The sequence below is a fragment of the Amphiura filiformis genome, chromosome 20 (genome assembly GCF_039555335.1).
Source record: "Amphiura filiformis chromosome 20, Afil_fr2py, whole genome shotgun sequence".
Lineage (NCBI taxonomy): Eukaryota > Metazoa > Echinodermata > Ophiuroidea > Amphilepidida > Amphiuridae > Amphiura > Amphiura filiformis.
In genome coordinates, this window is record NC_092647.1 from 22,627,073 (window position 1) to 22,648,316 (window position 21,244).

At 35.9% G+C, this 21,244-nt stretch overlaps 2 protein-coding genes across 3 annotated transcripts; one reads left to right on the plus strand and one right to left on the minus strand.

Annotated features, from left to right (window-relative positions):
* Positions 1 to 1,574: 1,574 nt before the first annotated feature.
* Positions 1,575 to 8,589, minus strand: LOC140142831 (uncharacterized). Of its 2 annotated transcripts, none has more exons than XM_072164841.1 (3): positions 8,503 to 8,589; positions 5,961 to 6,058; positions 1,575 to 3,488 (listed from the first exon to the last, which is right to left on the minus strand). In XM_072164841.1, exons 2-3 carry the CDS (start codon positions 5,961 to 5,963, stop codon positions 1,605 to 1,607), a joined length of 1,887 nt encoding a protein of 628 aa, XP_072020942.1. In that variant the 5' UTR covers positions 5,964 to 6,058; positions 8,503 to 8,589; the 3' UTR covers positions 1,575 to 1,604. The 2 variants fall into 2 exon arrangements, with proteins under 2 accessions (XP_072020942.1, XP_072020941.1); XM_072164840.1 differs by lacking the exon at positions 8,503 to 8,589 and adding an exon at positions 7,800 to 7,924.
* LOC140142832 (4-galactosyl-N-acetylglucosaminide 3-alpha-L-fucosyltransferase FUT6-like) lies at positions 8,184 to 11,209 on the plus strand. The gene is made up of 3 exons (XM_072164843.1): positions 8,184 to 8,358; positions 9,412 to 9,537; positions 10,011 to 11,209. Exons 2-3 carry the CDS (start codon positions 9,421 to 9,423, stop codon positions 11,136 to 11,138), a joined length of 1,245 nt encoding a protein of 414 aa, XP_072020944.1. The 5' UTR covers positions 8,184 to 8,358; positions 9,412 to 9,420; the 3' UTR covers positions 11,139 to 11,209.
* The last annotated feature ends 10,035 nt before the right edge of the window (positions 11,210 to 21,244 follow it).

Genomic DNA, 21,244 nt, shown 5'->3' on the forward strand with positions numbered 1-21,244 from the left:
TCCCATTGCACCTGGGTGGGGTGAGGCAAGCGAGGCAAAGCGCCTTGCCCGAGGGCGCAACACGGTGGTGGGACGGGGAATCGAACCCACGCACGTCGAGCAAGCTCACGGATTATGAGTCCAAGGCCGTAACCACTGACCACCGTGCCCTAAAGCTGGTTTCATACTTTCTGCCGCTTGCCGCTGAGCGGCATGACGCTTCATCATGCCGCTTGTACTTTTCTGCAAGCGGAGCGGCACACCGCTAAGCGGCAGCGGCATGACTCTGAAAGCTACTCTTGCCGCTCAGCACCGCTCCAAAATCGTATTTTGTTCTCATACGTCAGAGCGGCACCGCTCCGAGTTGACTTGAATTCAACTCCCAGCGGTGCTGCCGCCGCGGCAAAGCGGTGGAGTAATCGATATATCGGCTTGCCGCTGGTCACCGCTAGCGTTTTTAGTGAGATTGCGCAGTGAAGTAAAATCATCTTCAGAGCGGCAAAGCGGCAAGCGGCAGGAAAGTATGAAACCAGCATTAGTATAATTCTGCCGATATTGCCTCTATTATAGAACTCGGGTACATTCATATTTTTGTGCATGCATGTACTTCGCATACTGACGAACACCGATACATAGGTCTATTATAAACCGTCCCTTTTATTGTGCTGACTCTATTAAAGGAGAACGATTTCGACTCTTACAGGCTTTGACGAGTAACCAAGTAGAACTGAAATGCCCCTGGCAAACTTTCCTGCCGCTTGCCGCTGCGGCAAGACGTATCAACCAATGACAAGCATTAATTCATTGTGTCCGTTTATTTGTAATGGGTGTGTGTCACGCCACTCAGGGCCATAGCAGTATGAAACCAGCATAAAGCCGTTGTTATTGCATACATCCACTTGTTCGAAATTCCGTTTGCTCGACACGCAATCAACAACAAAAGGGTTAATGTTTGAGCAGTAGGTATTTCCATGTCGAACAACTAATACTTTCTGCCGCTTGCCGCTGAGCGGCATGGCGCTTCATCATGCCGCTTGTACTTTTCTGCAAGCGGAGCGGCACACCGCTGAGCGGCAGCGGCATGACTCTGAAAGCCACTCTTTCGCTCAGCACCGCTCCAAAATCGTATTTTGTTCTCATACGTCAGAGCGGCACCGCTCCGAGTTGACTTGAATTCAACTCTCAGCGGTGCTGCCGCCGAGGCAAAAGCGGTGGGGTAATCGATATATCGGCTCGCCGCTGGTCACCGCTAGCGTTTTTGGTGCGATTGCGCAGTGAAGTAAAATCATCATCTGAGGGACAAAGCGGCAGGAAAGTATGAAACCAGCATTAATATACTTCGAACAAACGGACGTCTACATGTACCGTCGTTACCAATGTCACTACCCGCGATTGACGAATCACATCATAATAGGGACGGTATATAGTTATCCGGTGTTCGCCCGTATGCGGAATCAAGATGATTATTATTATATCTACGCTGAAAACCACGTTTATACTATAGGGTGCAGACACAGGGGTGCAGAATCACGATGTTATTTATCTACGCTAAAATCCACGGTTGCCAATCTTGAAGTGATGGTATGGTATATCCCTAGGTGCGGAATCACAATGATATTTATTATCTACGCTGAAAACCACGGTTGCCAATCTTGAAGTGATGGTATATCCTTAGGATTGAAAGGTTTCACAATTTTAGTTCTGCAAGAATTGTACCACGGGTAAGTAGAAAGTTTTTTCTTCTCTAATTCACCATTCTGCAGCTTGTCGATGAATGGTAACACTTTACAAAAATAAGTCGGGGTTAGTTCTGGGTAGACCTGCACTACTGATCCTTCATATCGCCACTCAAAGTATTTAGCATATAATTTCGGATTTTTGTCTAATTTTAATAAATAGTCTCCTAAGTCCTTCACTGTTTTAAAGTCGCCAGCATATATGTAAGAATTCGGAGGCGCTAAGCGTTCATAATCAGCTTTATGAGCACCGTAAACAACGGGAACCACACCATGTTGCAAAGCCGTGTCCCACGTTTTTTCTGTAATATACTCATCACATTCAGCGTTCTCAAACGAAAGATAAAATTTATATGAGTTCATCAAATTTTTACAATGTTCGGATAGACGAGGTAAACACGATAAATTGCCACATTTTCCATATGTGTCTAAAGGTACATGTTTGGCCAATTCCTCAATGAACTGCATTCGAGGCCAGAAAACTTCTTTAACACAATTACTGCCCATCCAGGCGACCAAATTTGTCTTGGACTGAATCCAAAACTTGTCGGACCGTTTAACCGTATCGGTAACTGGTGGTCCGGGTTGATAATACGCATATGGCATATGGATTTCTGAATCCGAAAGGTATGACCAAACACCGTGGACTGGCAAATTCCCTACGTTTTTAATCCATTTATGGATTCTTAGAGCAGTCTCGACACCATACATCATCCATAGCTGCTTTTCAGGATAATCGTTTTTGAGAAGTTGAGTCAGTTGAGTCAGTAAAGTATACGGAGCAACACCAAGGATGACAGCATCTTTTCCTCTAATTGTACCGGTAAAATTCGAGCTAAAGGTGAAATCAATATCGCTCTTATATTCCGGGCATTTGATTAGGGTTCTGAATGTTATACCGTCATTCTTACGTTGGCTTTTTAGAAACTTCACAAGTGTTGTTAACTCTGACCATTTTTCTACGATCTTCATTCCACCTAGTACCAACATTTTCTTGTTCCGTCTCTTTTGCGGTTTCGCCGCCACCGCCTTGGCCTTCTCATTATCCCCAAGTTTTGCGTTACCGGCATTTTGAGGTTTTACATCTTTATTTTGCGGCGCCGGTTTCACGTTCGAGTTTTGTTGCTTGGCACCAGCATTTTGTGGTTTAGCAACAGAATCAGGCGGCTTTGGATTCTGCTCTTTGACACCACCACCAGCGTTTTGTGGTTTAGCAACTGAATTAGGCGGCTTAGGATTTTGACCTTTGACACCACCAGCGTTTTGCGGTTTAGCAACTGAATCAGGCGGCTTTGGATTTTGACCTTTGACACCATCTGCGTTTTGTGGTTTTGCGTTAGGATTCGGTGGATTTTGTTTGGGTGCAACTCCGTCGTGATTTTGTACATCCTGTCCTGCCTTTTTAGGGTTCACACCATCCGAATTACCCTGCGGTGATTTTGGTTTAGCTGCTCCATCTTTCCCAGCCATTTCATTTGGTTGATTTCCCGCAGGATTCCCTGCTGCTTTCTCTGCATCTTGTGCCATCTGGTCCTTCCTCAGACGATGTTTCGGACTGATGTCATCACCGTTGTCCCCCACATCCCGCTCTTCCACGTGGATGACACCCTCCATCATATTAAGTTTATCGTTACCTTCCTCACCTACAGGTGTGGTGTGATCTTGCTCCTGAAATATTGGTATGAAGACATAACCCAGCTGCAGAGCGAATGTCACTATCGTCAAGAAGAGTAGAAGCTTGAACAAATGATACATGCGTAACGGCCGTCGAAACTGTAATGGATAAAAAAAAGATATGGAAATTCGTTAGCGTTTTAGGCTAACTAATCCTAGCCATAAACTAAACCCTATAACCCTATGCAGTTGTTTAAACGGGCTCCCTATTCAAATGTTAACTACGGTAAAATAATCCGCGGCCGGGCCAGCGAAAGGGTCTAAGGTTTGAATCCCGTGGGTGCCAAGTAACGTTTTTGTTCATCCTCTCTGCTTTTTCGTTTCTTCCTTCCTTTCCGACAGCTAAAAGCAACTTTTAGCGTTAGGGTTAAAATTCTATAGGGCAGCTATTGCAGATAGGACCTTTTTGCACATCCACCTGTTTTAGGACATACTACGATTCTAGAAAAATACAGCACTCTAAATTGGGATTAAAAAATATTATCCTATTTTGCCAACTGAAACAACCCAATCCTAATCCTGTGGTTGAAACTAAATGGCAATAAAAGTCAAATATTTATATTTAGTCTATTTTTGGAAGCAAGGGCCAAAAACATTCATTTTTTGTTACACTTGCAGTCAAACTAACTGACAATAAAAGTCAAAAATTTATATTTTGGTCAATTTTTGGAAGCAATTGCCAAAAACATGCAATTATCTTCTTACAGTTGTAGTCACAAAATTGAAAGACTTAACACGACGAGTTAGCATTCAGAATCTTAAGGATAAGATATTAGTTTTAATATTACTATTTTTGTTATATTTTTAATAATTGGTTTAATGCAAAATAGAACAGAAAATGTGTTTGCGAAAAGTTGAAGGCTGCAAAGACAAATAATTAGACTTACAAGTCTTTAGGCTTTATCGCAGGATACAAAAAAAATGCATATTTTGCCCTTATTTCCAAACATTCGCCAAATATTACAATTGGACGTTTTAGGTCTAATATTGATAGTTAGTTCCAATTAGGGTGGTATTGGAGGCATGTTCTAGAAATTAGGAAATACTTGAGCATGTTTTAAACAGATTAGGTAAGTCGTAAGTGAGTAGGGTAAAGTACACCAATCAAAAAATATAATTATGCCTTTTGTTTGAAGTAAACGGACATACGGTTTCCATAATAGGCCTACATCAAATTATATTTTCTTTGTATCTTATTGTTTTTATCAATAATCAATGAGCTAAAAGGACTGTAAAGGTTCATTAACATGTAATTTTTGCCAATATTTTGCTAAAAACCAATGTATAAATGTTCATGGTACTTTTATTTTGCATACTTTTGCCCTGAAACTTGGTCAATGTGGTTCTAATAATTATGTTCTAATGTATAGTTAAGCCGCCCCCTAATTTGCGTCTAGCTCATTAATTAGGCATACATTATCTGGACGTCATTAGGAACATTTTGACCAAGTTTGAAACCAAAATTCTATTAAATAAAAATGTTATGCGCATTTTATGCAATGAATTTTAGCAAAATATTGGCAAAAATTACATATTAATGAGCACTTTCAAGTCATATTAGCTCATTTAAACTGTATTGATTATCGATAAAAAATATCCAATACAAAGAAATTTAAAATGTAGGCCTATATATTATGAAAACCATAAGTCCGATTAGCTTCAAACAAAAGGCATATTGATCTGTGTTCTCTGCCTATATTAATATGTTTAAAACATAAATAGAGCACTTCCAAAATGCCTCCAATACCACCTTAAAGGATTAGTATTGAGCTGTGCTTTACCAGGATAGTATTTTTTAAATCCCAAAATATTAGCGCTGAATTTTTCTGGAATCGGGAGTTGTTCTTTAGCCCTATTATTTACACACGATAAAGTGTTAGGTCACAAGAAGTCATTATGTTGTGATATGATTTGTTGATTCTGGGTTAAGAAATGATATAATTTTGGCCACAGATAATTTTCGGGGGTGGGGTCTTCGAACAGTTTTGTACGCGGATGTGCCAAGCAGACTTTCGGATGCTGACTTTCTCTATACTATACCTACTTTTTGCAACCCGTACCAAACATACCATTTTCACAAAAAACACCCAAATTTGCGCACTGGTCTCCACTGAGTCTGAAACCCACCCATCGATATATCAAAATCGCTGAAAATCTACCCCAAAGTAAACCGTGGCACATCCCGTACACCTTCAACAAGCAAGACCCCCTCCCCGGATAATTTCAGCGACGAAATGTTTAATCGACGAAAAAAAACCCAAACCCGAAAACACCTTATTCTACGGGCATAAAGCATCACAAATAGCTTGAAAAATTTGGACAAAAATCTGCAAATTTTTGCAAAGATATTAGGAAATTTGTTTGCATTTTACTGAAAAATTTCAGTCAAAGTCAATAAAAAACAAACCAAAACAAAACCCCCAGAAAACAAACAAACAAAAAAAAAAACCCATTAACTTGCACATAGGGCTATAAAAAAAATCCCCAAAATGCCAAATCCCGGGGGAAAATCTGGGTTGGTCGGGTCCGTAGAACAATTAGAGGGTGATTTTTTCATCGTCATACTCTTACCATTTTGTTTTTCGTTTCCAGTTTCCTTCAGATTCAATGTAAGCGATGGTTAATCAGGGTTGATTGTACTTTATTTTGCCATTCCGTATACAATTCATCTGAAACAGAGAATAAGTAAATATTCTTTCTTGAAATAATGACTTACTACTACTAGTGATGATTATAGCACAACTTTAACAAGCCGTCAGTTTAGTTCGAAATATGAAATATATATATATATATACGCATATTGTGTATGATACTATGAGCTTGGTCCCCTTTGGTATCAGTGCCGGGGGTGGAGGGGTATAGCTGCAATGCTACCAGAGATATAGTTGACATCATGAGCTACACAAAATGCATGATACGGTAGCAATTGAACCGGAGTAGTTTAGCTCTTGGCGGGAAAAAGTAATCGAACTTTACATAGGAGGGTCAACTTGATTTCAAATTTGCTCACATTGTGTTAAAACTCATTTCAATGTATTCCTCTAGTCACAAGGATTCAGAAAATGTATAGTTTGACCTATCTAGGACCTATCGTTTAAGGTCAAAGGTCACGTTTTTGGCTCTATGGGGGTGAAAAACAAGTGCCCCGATTTTGCCAAAAGAGGTGTCAAAATGTGAAAATGGTCGTTTTGATAAAACAATTAAGGTGGTACTACACCCCCTGATAAATTTTTTGACTAATTATGCATTTTTCTCAAAAAATAACTACACACTGGTAACAAAAGTTATGTTTATTATAGGGGCAAGGGATCCAATTACTATACACTGAAATTTCAGTGATTCAAGACAAGTGGTTCATTATAAATAAATAACGCACCGCTTGTCTTGAGTCACTGAAATTCAAGTGAAGTAACTGGATTCCTTGCCCCTATAATATACACAACTTTGTTACCAGTGTTTTATTATTAGTTCTTTTCTTTCAAGGAGTTAAATGAAGGGCAGCTCTAAAAATGTGTTGTCCTTCATTTAACTCCTTGAACAAGTTGAAATTCACTCTTTTAGAGTGGTAGTTTTCACTCTTTTTTGAGTGGTTTTAAAGTAAAAAAAACACATTTCACTCTTTATTGAGTGGTCTTATAAGCGAATCACTCTTTTGTGGAGTGAGTGTTTCACTCTTTTACATAGAGTATAACCTACATACTGAATTTATAAATGACAGTGTCTGATGTAGCCTACGTATCGGTGATACCGAAATGAAAAAAATTAAGCCAGTTGAGCTATTTTGCCAGGATGTTTGCGGGGATGTTTGCCAAACATCAGAACAACCATGACAACAATTATAGGCGCATTAAAGCCAGTACATGTTGCTCAATTTTAAGAACTTATTATTCCAAATTTTAAAATCACTGATTGATCCCTATATTTTAATAAACTTATAGTAACTAATTTGCCTAAAACTGTCAAAACAATAGGCAATTATTTGGTCATTGCTTCCTTTATGTGGTTTTCAGAGATTGTCCTGTACTTTCTATACTTTGGAAGCAAGTATTCAACATGAGATATAGGTGTAATATATAATTTATAAGCAATAAAATGCATCTTGAAAAAAATGGTCATTGCTTCCTTAAGTTCCTTTTTGTCATGGTAGGGCACTGTATATACGTGGAATATGTATGCCTATAGTTGTCCCATACGTTGACAACATGAAGTTCATGAATGAACAATAGAATTCATTGTTCGCTTACCAAATAACATGTATGCCAAATGCCATTTTCAATATACACAATGCATGTAGTTTCAGAGCTTTCAACTTGATAATTGCTGATAGTCATGAGGTGAATAAGTTGATCGATTTCGCTGTTCTATGTCAGTACCTTTTAGTAATAGTACACAAGTATAGTCAAGACTTACCAACAAATAACAGCAATTAGTTATATTGAAGTCAGCAAAAGCAGAAGAAAAACCAATGTAGAATTCTTGTCTCGTTATATATAGTTAACCAAGCATCGCCATCGTGGCCACGTATAGAGGTATTAAAGCTATTGATTCAATTTTTGTTTACAAAAAGGGCATGTCATGTTTTACGGGTTACTGATCAATGTGAATTGAAAATCAGTCTCTTTTTACATATAATCTATTATACCGCATATTTGTATTGGAAATAACGCAAACTGATTACGGGTCGATGTGGTAAGTTGATAGCAGAGACTGTCGTTGCTACGAATTGTTTACCCATTGCATAATCGTTTCTTGCTCTTGCAATCATGTCGAATTTTGATCCTGTATATACTTGACGTTATAGTTATATAAGTTCTGATGGAATATTCTGATTACTATGAAATTTTGAGCATGATGTTGCATGCTGACTTTACCATCAAGCATAAAATGACTGATTCATTAAATTAGCAGCCGCTTACATCTCACATAAGCCTAGCAGTCTGAATTTGTACTTGTTTATTGAAATATATAGGTAAATATGTATGTACTGTGATCTATAATATGTAGGCCTATGTGTGTATGCCTATTATGATGTATGCCGGCACCAACCGGTTAATAATTATTATAATAGTTAATACTGTGTAGGAGCATGCCTTAATAAAAAATAAATCCTCACCTCATTAAAATCATCAGCGCTGTCCTCTATTGGTACACATTACATCAACGATGAATACGCCTATCGACAGAAATTCTTACACATTCTTAAATTAAAACTTGACCATTTTGAGGATTTAAAATTCTTACACATTCTTAAATTAAAACTTGACCATTTTGAGGATTTAAAATCGGTTGCCTCGTGTACAACAGATTCGTTGTTCACGTATAGTGTCAATGATTCGGAGAAGTGGTTGCTCGGACTCCGGACAAAGTCCACTGAAATGTCTATCAAAAATATTGCATGTTTCACGTGTTGATTTAATAAAATATATATCGTATTTTGTAGCACGTTTTTTGTTTAAGTGCAAAGGTCGGAATGATAATTTGAACAACGATCTTTCAACTACCGTTACATGAATTAATAATCATGACCTCAAGACTAGGGTTAAGGCCTATGTAAATAATTGCAAGGCGCAGATAAAAGAAAATATAATAAAATATGGAAAAACCACAGTTTATTTCTGTTAGGTTCTCAAGTCATTTCTTCTGTTTCTTTATTTGAAAAATGATATTTTTGTTTACAAACAATAGAAAATCATTAATATGTGAAAAATATTTTTTTTTCATAATTCATGTGTAAATTGGCCTTAAGAACTGCAAGAAATATGCCTACCGACTGCTCAGTGCCAGAAGTGGGTAAGTGCAATATCTGCCCTGTGGATATTCAGCAATTTACACACAGTATATATATATAGTGTATCTACACATGGCAGCTGTGCTCTTACCATCTTCTGGCAGTCGATAATTGCGATTATTGGCTTTTGACTCATTTCTATAAAATCAATGTATTTTAGAAGTACGCTGCAGGTTTTTAGTTACATGCAATGGTTAGAGTGTTGGCATGATATTTGTCTTTCCTCTTTTATAGGATATACAGATGGTACGATTAAGTTTGAAGAGGGCCACGTGTGTGTTCATCATCACGATTGTCGGTCTGATTACACTGCTACCAACTCGCAACAAGACATCGACAACAGAAGAACGGAACCAAAAGGTTGGTTTGATAGAAAAATTAGGAAAAAATATTCTCTTTCTTGGGATCAATTATCTTAAAGAGAACAAAACCAGAATTTCCTGTCAATTCCTACCACAATGTGGTAAAGAACCACACTCTGAAAAAAGTTCTAAAATCTGTCTTATGGATATCCCTCCAACGGTTTTGCAACGAACTCTAAAGGGTTCTATAAAGTCCACAAATGGTTCTACAAAATGTTACGGAACCCCTTAAAGAACCTAAAAGGGTTATTTCCGTTTAAAGAACTTTTTTCTGAAAAGTTCCATATAGACGACAGAAAAAAGGTTCTTTAAGGCTTTCAGAACCATGCATGTCTGGTGGTTTTGTGGTATCCAATCATTAATTCCCATTCAGAGTTTTGGAATTCATACATAATTTTTTTAAAGTACTAAAATTTCACACATCATTATTTTATTAACAAAAACGTCCCTTATTTTTGCATTTTAAAACAGAATCACCAAGTGGAATTACAAACAAAAGCCACCAAGGAGATCGCAATTTTAGGAGACATCAACATACTGAGCACGTGGATCGAACTTACTCCATTATTGAGATGCTTTCAAAATGGCGGCGACACCAGAATATGTTCTCATTACTGCTCCAAACAAGATACCAACATCACTTTATCGCTTGTTGACGAAGTTGAAGATTTTCATGATAAAGATGTTGTGGTTTATGGACTAAGTCCCTTCTCTCTTACGCGTGATATAATGCGAGACTTAGTCAATTATGAGCCGTCTCCTGGACAGTTGATGGTGTTTTATAGTATGGAGAGTCCAATTAGAGTACATAAATGGGTGACTGACATTGGTAAATTACGTTATCATGCCGATATGACTTACATGAGAGACTCAAACATCAGTGTGCCTTATGCCTTTTATGAAGCATATGGTAAACATAACGATGGACAGAAATTTGGAAATCATAAAAAACGGAGTTTAAATAAAACCGGATTAGTGGCGTGGATGGGAAGCAATTGTAATAAAGAAGTTTTCTGGCCGAGGATGGATTATATTAATCGTTTGAGTAGTTATATCAAAGTGGATTTATACGGGAAATGTGGACCACTATCTTGCCTGCCAAGATTATCACAGCGATGCATTAACCTCATGTCAACCTACAAGTTCTATCTTGCCTTTGAAAACTCCGAATGTCGAGATTACATCACCGAGAAATTCTGGGTCACGAGCCTTATGAATGATGTTGTCCCAATTGTGTATGGTGCGCCTAAAAGTAATGTGGACCAATTCGCGCCACCTGATTCTTTTATTCATCTGAGCGATTTTAAAAGTCCTAAAGAACTCGCGGACTATTTGGAACATTTAAATCAGAATGATGATCTTTATAATCATTTTTTTAAATGGAAAAACAGAGGTAGAATAACTGTGAATTATCCAGAATTATATCCATCTCGCTTCTGTGAATTGCTGACCTATTTAAATGCGGAAGAACATCCCAAAGAGTTAAAGACTGTGTCGGAGTCTACATGGTTCAATTCTTGTAGAGAACCCATCATGCAACAATTTGACCACAAAATGCTGATGAAAAGTTTTAAGAAATGGACCCCGTGGATTGAATGACTTTTTGACATAGGCGGCGGATGACACGATCGAGCCGGCAACTCGTGAAACCGCCCGGCCGTATGGCATTTTCCATACAAGCTGTATCAAAATGATTGGTACCCATCAGTTTTCATCGATAATGGATGAGCCTGGCAGATCAAAATTCAACATAAGATCCAAATAATTTGTAAATTAATTGCAAAAACAAGTCATAAACTATACATTCTGGATATTTCAAATGTATCCAAAAGTGTATTTGGAAGAGGTAGGCTTTTCAATAAACATCAAAATTGATGGGTACCAATCATTTTGATACACCCTGTATACTCAGTTAGTTTTGTGGGGTTCATTATCGAACCCCAACGGTTTTAGCTTGTATTTATATTATTTATCAACATAGGCCTATTTGTTTGTGATATTTCAAGCGTTTTAAAATTTCAAAATAATCCCATTCAATTACACGGTTGACGATGAAAATTTACTGAATTTAGGGACTGCACGTCATACACCACCTGTGTGTAAGTTAAATGCCATGTCTGAAATGCGCCTTAATTTGATATAAATTTTATAAATATCTACATTTATCATGTTTATTTATTATTATTTATAAAGTTATCTTCAGTAGATGGTAAGATTCTCGTTGTGAAGTTATCTCCCGTATAAGCAAGATTTCCGTATATATCTTCAGTAGATAGCAAGGTTTCGTATCAAGTTATCTTCAGTAGATAACAAGGTTCCCGTATAAAGTCATCTTAATTAGATAGCAAGGTTATCTTCAGATGATAGCAAGGTTCTCGTATAAAGTTATCATGGTTATCTTCAGTAGATAGCAAAGTTCCCATGTGAATTTATATTCAGTAAGGTTCTCGTATAAAGCCAGCTTCAATTTAGCAAGATTTTCGTATAAAGTTATTTGCAGTAGATACCAATACACCTGTATAGCAAGATACTCGTATAAAGGTATCTTCAGAAGATAGCAAGATTCTCGTATAAAGCGTATTAAGTTATCTTCAGTAGATAGCAAGGTGTCGGTATCTAGTTAAATCTTCAGAAGATAAAGTTATCTTCAGCGGATAGCAAGGTTCCCGTTTGAAGTTATTCTCAGTATACGGTATAGCAATATGTCCGTATAAAGAAAAGTGCCTTCAATAAATAACCCAGCAAACACAAAACGTTTTCGACATCATTCGCAAAAGGTTATAAAAGGTTGTCAGAAAACGTTTAAATGTCGGGTTATATAAAGGGTATATTAAGGGTATAAAACGTTTTCATAACCTTAAAAACATTTTTTGATAATCTACTGCTCAGCAAACAAAATGTTTTACAGAAAACGTTTAAATGTTGGGTTATATAAAGGGTATAAAAACGTTTTAATAACATTCCAAAAACATTCTTGAAAACTTGATACAAAACATTCTAAACAGAATGTTATTTGGGAGTTGAAAAATATTTTGCGAAAAATGTTTGCCCAAAATATTTTCAATAACGTTTTAAAAATGTTTTCATGACCTTTATATAACCCGACATTTAAATGTTATTAAAAGGTTTTTAAAAAAACATTTCAAGAACATTTTTGTGTTTGCTGGGTTAAAACATTTTAACATACTGTTATTTAAGTATTGACACAATATTTGGCAAAAATGTTTGCAAAAATAGTTTTACAATAACATGTTTTGAAAACATTTAAAAATGTTGTTGTAGTGTGTTTTCATACAAAACGTTTTAAAACGTTATCATGACCTTTATATAACCCGACATTTTAATGTTATTAAAACGTTTTTATCTAAACCAAAAGCCAAAATATAACTTATTTAAAACGTTTTTAAAACGTTTTTTGTGTTTGCTGGGAAGTTTAATAAATAGATAAGAATAGACCCCGTATAAAGTAATCTCCGCTAGATTGCAAGGTTACCGCATAAGTTATCTCCAGTATACAGCAAGGTCCCGTATAAAGTTAGGTTCAAAAGATAGCATGGTTTCCGTATAAAGTTATCTTCAGTAGATAGCAAGGTGCCCGTATAAACATGATAAAGTTATCTTCTCTAGATAGCAAAGTTCCTGTATAAAGTTATCTTTAGTAGGTATCAAGATTCCCGTATATAGTTATCTTCAGAAGATAGCAAGGTCATCTTAGTTATTCATTCTCAATAAATGGCAAGATGTCCGTATAACGGTATCTTCAGTAGATAGCATAGTTCCCGTATAAAGTTATATTCAATAGATAGCAAGGTTTCCGTATAAATTATCTTCTGTATCAAGGTTCCTGTATGAAGTTATCTTCAATAGATAGCAAGGTGCCCGTATAAATTTATCTTCAGTAGATAGTAAGGTGCCCATATAAAGTTATCCTCAGTAGATAGTAAGGTGCCCGTATAAAGTTATCTTCAGATAGTAAGGTGCCCGTATATTGTTATCTTCAGTAGATAGCATGGTGCCCGTTTAAATTATATTCAGTATAGCAAACAAAGCTTTAAAAAACATCGATTTGGCCAGGCAATTTCGGCGCGGGAATTTTGAATATCATGTGTTGAGAGCCCGGCTGTTTTTATTATTTTTTTATGGTCAATATGAGTTTGTTTTAAAGGCCCATATAAAATTAACAGATGTGGAAATAGGAGTATAAACTGACCAGAAGATACAAGTTGTAGTCCTACTAATTCATGGCATATTGGATGGCCTAGGGGAAAGTTAGCCCATATTAGCAAGACTATCCTTGCCTTCAAGGTGAAACAAACCTACTCATGTTACCCTCTGGCCATGGGCTGGCCTGGTATCAGATCTTACCCAGGGAAAGATGACATTCCAATATATGCCTTTAAGTAAAACCATGTAATTCGGACTTTTTCTAACATATAAGGCATACTGTTGTGATTGCCGTAGTGTTCCTTTAAGCTCAAAATGGAATATAATTTACGGGCAAGCACAATTAATAGACTGCACTCTAAAAATTTTAAAGTGATTTTATTGTTAGATCGCTACTTATCACGGAAATACAAGGGCGTACAACGCATGTATTTCTTAAGGTCTCCTATAAATCATGCTCAGACCAATGAATAAACCGGGGTGTTGTCCTCACACGAACGGGCTATCCACCCACGTCTGACAAGTCTGATAAATAATGCGTATCGGTATCACACGCAATCAATTTTGTGCCCATATGGCCATATAAATGGCACATAGCCTGGGCGCATAGCTAATCAGTATAGTGGCATTTTGAAAGCCCTACTGGAGAACATGAAGAGAAGCCATATAAGTTAATTTTTATTCTTTCAAGTCACCCAGCAAAATAACAAACAATAAAACAAGAATACGACTGAGGATTAGTAGTTTACTGTAGCATGAAGTTCAATGTCTTCGCAAAGGCACCTCTTTTGAACCTTATGATGAAAATGACACCCTTTTCGACACGGTCCGCGCGAGTGCCTGTCACTCGGTGAGTGACACCCCCGAATGATATAAAGATCATTCCTTTGAACTGGTCGCACATCCATGACGTCACAGTATTTGGTACTATATTAATGTGATCGGTGACTCGATGCCTGCATTTTGTTCAAATTTCACCTGGTGATGTTGAAAAAAAACCCCACACCTCATATTATCAGATTATTATCTATTTTTCTAGTGGCAGTGTATATGATTTTTGTCGAGCTTGTATAGAATTAAAGTTAGCATCAAAATACCATTCCAGTCACGTTTGATCTTTTTGAGAAAGCTAAGTACTGTATGGGCAGGAAGGAAGGTTGCAAAAAAATCCTTCAAGTGACCACATTTGGGCAAAATACAACAATATTACAACTGCATAAACACTAATTATTGCAACTTTATTTTTGGATACCGTATAGTGCAAATATTACTATGGATGCCTTTCAAAATACCAACACTTGTTTGGGGGCAGATACTATCATCAATGCAACTGATCAAATATTAGCAATGGGACTGATTTTCTCAACTATGGACAAACTTATCTACTACGCAGCAGCGCCAATCTTTGCTATTGGTATATTTGGAAACATTACGTTTTTAATATCGGTCTTGACAATTCCGGAAATGAAGAGTACTCTAACTGCTTTTATGAGCAACTTAGCAATTGCTGACATTTTGTTTCTAATAATTACATTTACATCGGGAACAGTGGCTGCTAATGCCTCTGGTGTTTACAACGACTTTCTGATTAGTTCAAACTTTGATTGTTATGTTCTTTGGATATCTTTATGGACCCCTTACCATGTGTCATTGGGGTTCGTCACGCTGATATCTGTGGAAAGATACTTGGCAAGTTGTTCGGCAATTAAATATCGTCTGATGAAGGGGAAACAACGTACAATTAAGATGATAATTGCAGTATGGTTGATTGGTTTTGCACTCAGTGTAGTGTACACATCTGGATATAAACGCCAGCAAACATGTTTCATTTGGCCTTTAGAAGAAGCATTTTCGCACCTACCTAATAATGTTGGATTTTGCATACCAGACATTGTATATCCACAAGTCGTCTCAATGTGTTTATTTTTAATTTGCTTTCTGATTAACAGCGCTATTTCGGTTAAAATCATATCGGGTTTGATCAACAGCAGAAACTTTACTAACAATAGCGAACAAACGCAGCGAGTTCAAAAGCAAGTTACCCGATCATTGGTTGTCAACAATATGGTCTTTTTCTTTTGTCAGATGCCTCTTCGATTTGTACAGTTAGATGAAGTACTCGATGATGTAAGCAGCATTGACTTTCTCGATGCCGGACAAAACAAAACCGTTTTTCTCATAGCGTATAATTTTCTTGTCCTGAACTCTTGTATCAACCCATTCGTGTATATTTGTTGCTGTCAGAAATACCGCCATGCAATGCGCGATGCTCTGAAAAAACTTTGCTCTCGTAACAAATGCCGCAAGTCAAGAGTTGAGCCGAGTGCTCGTGGGGTCGAGTCACGAGTCGAGTCGAGTCATTTCAATGAGCAGACCGTGTCGAGTCGTGTAGAGTCGAGTCAAATTGAGTCATCTGAAAATATTGTTCGAGTCGAGTTGAGTCGAGTCGTTTGAATGTATGTGGATGAGTCGAGTCGAGATAAATTGAGTCGCATAATTTCTCAAGTCACATCGAGTCATGGACATCGAACCATTTTTTTTACATTTCACTTTGTTGTTTGAAAAGCTACTTTAAATATAGTATGCCTCTGTGTGTAGTGTTAACTTATCTCAAGCTATTAACCAACAACATGCTTGATTTATATTATTATATTTAGCTTATTAGCCTGCAAAATAATACAACATTAATGCATTTATCTGTTTTCTCATGTATTAATCTTGAGGATTTCTTGTGTGATAATTATATAATTTATCTCAAATAATGTTTGGTAAAATAGTTATTAAATGTTCTCGTAGTTCTTTAGTATAAATGTTTGAACATAAAGCTTTTCAATTCAAGCTTAAAGCTATTTTAAACATTTTGATATTATAAGAGAAAACAGTTTGTTGGATTGGCAGTGATCATGGTGATAGTGATTGTTATAGTTCTTACATAGCACACGTTTCTAATCATGCTAATGTAAGTATAGATTTGCAGCATATACCAGCACATCAAGTGAATACACTAATATTTCTTGAAATTGTTTTTGATATAACGTGTATATAAGTTTTTCCCATGTTAGGTTTTCATAAATACAACTCCAAGAAATTTGGTTTGATTGACTTTGTCGAATTTACATGATCCAATGCAATATTTACTGACGAGCATAATTTTGCTTCATCACTTCCATCACCAATGTTATGTTCATTATGTTCATCCATTATGTTGATCGCCTCTTCATTGCAAGAACAGTAAAGCAACAACACTTAATGAAGAGCTTATTTCCAAATCGTATTTGTCCACAAACAAATGTAACCGATTTGCGATATTGCAATGGGTTGTGATGCTATATATAGGTATTATAATTTCACTTGCATGCACCATTACAAAGCAAACAGTGGATGGATGCACAGTAACAATACTGTGCGACGCCTTTGTTTCTCAAATGAGAACAACAGTCTGCATATTTTAATGCAGCATTGTTGTGGTAAATAATGACTTGTTGATGGTTCAACTCATTGTTGATAATGTCAAACTTGTAAAGTAATTGTGATTGTATCACACAAGTAAATGAGACACACGTGGTTGTGGACTTAACACGGTTAGGAAATAAGCTCTTCAAATACTTGAACACGTTAATGGCTATACGGCTTGTACAGTGAAGGTATAGGGGTGTTAATAAATTAACACTAAAACGCGTGAAAATATGAAGATGTTTATGTTATTATAAACCCAAGATAACGTTAAAAGCGTTTAACACGCATTTTCTATTTCATTATAATATTCATCACTGCAACATTCGGAGTTCCATTATGATCATATAATTTGTTTTCCTCGCATTCACCGATAATATATTTGATATTTAAACCAGTTGCTTACTTCCAAAAGTTCGTTGTTAACTATATCATTTTTGTTTCATTTTTCGGGTTTTAATATGTGACCATCCAGCACAAACTGAGCCCTGAAGTCGCCAATCATCATTTTTGAGATATTCAACCAAAATATTCTGCTTGAAATTAGCTTTAAAATGATGTATATCATGTCTATAGTACTTGACATTTAAGTAGTGAAAAATCAATAAAACAGTCAATAAATCCTTTGTTTCCATTTGTTCATTGTTAAGTTCAATGGAGCATATCTCAATAGTGGCACTGGAGACATCCGGGCTCAGTTGTGGTGGATGGTCCGTATAAGATAGTGGCGTCTTCAGCAAAATGTATGAATTCTAAAACTGATGAAGGATTTGTTATATCATTGATATAGAGAATAGACAGTAATGAACCTAGGATGGATCCCTGCCGAACGCCACATCTATCATTTGTAGGTCTGATTTCACAGATTAATGGTCGAATCCAATGAAAAGTGTACACGGCATGTTCAGGGCCATAACTTCAAAGTATTAAACAATTAATTGGCTTTCTTTTTTGTATTATGTTTAGTCGCCTTGATCACACGCTTCGCGCCATATATAATAAAAAAAACCCTTCTGTGAAAACCTTAGACACAGACACTTTATTATTGTTTTTAGCTGCCAAAAATGTTAAATGGCACAAAGGTTGGTTTGGTAAAAAATATGCATTACCTCCGAATAAATGTTAAATTCGTAGGCAGCTTTCGGTAGCCAAATGTTACCTACAAATACAATTTGACATCATGACCCTAGTGTGAAACACCGCTATTCATGCCAATGCCCATATCGGTACATAAAGAAGGCCCCTACGTTCCCTATAAAATCATATGTCAATGAAAGTTGCGAATTCACATACATGCCTGCCATGCAAAACTGAATACGGCTAAATTGTTGAAAAATATGTACTGAAATAGATGGTGGTCTGCTCATTTGAAAGAAAAATCAGATTCGAGGAAGATTAGAAGGGGATAAATACTTAGATTTGTCATATATGCTTCATTTTAAACGTTTACAGACCTTCTGGTTTCTGAGTAATTTGTGTCCAAAGTGATTTATTCGAAGGTAACTTTTGACGTTTTCGCTAAGGTTACCTACGAATACCATGGACAAAAACGACTGTTCTCATTGTCTCATGATCTTGACAACACAGTGATGGACCCTGGTATAAAGCTAATTGTAGTTGCAAACGAAAGGCCATAAGACGTAATTGACTCCAAGATGGACTTCACAAGTCTGTAATAACGGTTTTAAGCGATGTGTGTGCACTTAAGCAAATTAAAGTCACTTTAGTGCCTTTGTTTCTAACTTCAATTCTCATTCAACCGCTGTGAACCGACATTATTAATACATGATAGGGTCTCTAGTATCAATAAACGCACATAGAGAAAATAATACATTCAAAGTGCTTTATAAAATGAAGATTTGATTGCGATATCCACCAAAAGTCCAATTCTTACCAACAAATACTGAAATGTTACTTACGAATACAGCATAATACATGACATTTGTAATGAAGTGTCCCTACCAATGGAAATTAATTGTCAAAAACTTTAAGCGGTACCCACGGACAATATTATTACCTATATACGGATTCATTCAACAATTATTTACTATGTGAATTTGCTGTTTAACTACTTGTATATCAAAATGAAGTAAAAATAAAAGCATCAAAATTTTTTTGATCTAAGGTAATAACATTTATTCATTTAGACGTACCATCTGAAACAGATCTAAAACTACCATTTTATTCATTCATTAACATAATAACAAAATTTTAACCTCTAAACTCAATATAGATATTGTTAAATCGATCATCCCAGCAAACACAAAAACGTTTTAAAAACGTTTTAAATAAGTTATATTTTGGCTTTTGGTTTAGGTAAAAACGTTTTAATAACATTAAAATGTCGGGTTATATAAAGGTCATGATAACGTTTTAAAACGTTTTGTATGAAAAACACTACAACAATATTTTTAAATGTTTTCAAAAAATGTTATTGTAAACTATTTTTGCAAACATTTTTGCCAAATATTGTGTCAATACTTAAATAACATGTTAAAATGTTTGAACCAGCAAACACAAAATGTTCTTAAAATGGTTTTTCAAAACCTTTTAATAACATTTAAATGTCGGGTTATATAAAGGTCATGAAAACGTTTTTAAAACGTTATTGAAAATATTTTGGGCAAACATTTTTCACAAAATATTTTTCAACTCCCCAAATAACATTCTGTTTAGAATGTTTTGTATCAAGTTTTCAAGAATGTTTTTGGAATGTTATTAAAGCGTTTTTATACCCTTTATATAACCCGACATGTAAACGTTTTCTGTAAAACATTTTTGTTTGCTGAGCAGTAGATTATCAAAAAATGTTTTTTAAGGTTATAAAAACGTTTTATTCTCTTAATATACCCTTTATATAACCCGACATTTAAACGTTTTCTGACAACCTTTTATAACCTTTTGCGAATGATGTCGAAAACGTTTTGTGTTTGTTGGGATGTTACCTACGAATACCCGGGTTTCTTCACCTATCATTTTCTAAAGCGTTAAGTGTATGCTTATAGTTCCTAATATTCCTGAAAACAGATATCCCCTCTTTCTTATACAATATGTAAATTGATTCATACTCATTTGATATATAAAATACAGAAACTGACCTAAACTTCATTTTCAAAATAAAATAGCATAAATTAAATAAGATCATATTGATCGCGTTATAAAAATGAAAACAAATATTTTCTGGTTGAGCTAGTATTTTCCTTACACCCTGTGGTTTACATTACACGAAAAAAGCATTAATGGGAATATTCCATTTGTTTTAGGATGATTAGTATTGCGATAGTGAAGTGGTATTCGTAGGTAACATTGGGTTATGATGTCACATTTACTATCACACGTCCTGGATTTATTTTACAAGATTAGTAATGGCACCTTTGGTTTCTATAAGGCCAATATGCTTTCAATCAATGGGCAAAAGGAAAAAAAATTGTGGAGACATTTTTATTTTGGACTTTTATTTTTGGCCAATGTACACTTTTGGTTGGATTCGACCTTTAATATGAGACATACTGTCGTGTAAAAACCATTGTAGCACAAATAAATGAAGAAATTTCATATTTCTAATCAATAAATCAGTACTCACTGTGGACATGGTGGACGTTTCGAAGTCTAGCAGACTTCTTTCTTTGAGAAAGAAGTCTGCTAGACTTAGAAACGTCCACAGTGAGTACCGATTTTTTGGAGTAGAAATATGAATTGCTTCATTTATTTTATTATCAACAACAGTCCTGATGAAAATGTTCAGCATTGTAGCACAATTCTCAGAGAACCATAATATTCTAGACTATTTTAGATTATATCATAATATTTTATACTCGTCTTAAAATACTGCAATTGTATTTTATTTTTATTTCCACTTAACTAGTTTTTCATTTTCCTTAAAAGCAAAATTACGGTTCGGGAGGGTACCATGGTTACAGCACGATAAAGTGCAAGGACAAACGTGCAGGAAATCAACTTCTTAATACATATAACTTACAAACACGGTTTTTATTTTGCAAGAAATTAATTCTTTTTAACAGAATATACATTTACCAGAACATGAGTAGGATAGTTGAAAATTTCATATTGTAGCTATCGTATGCGGA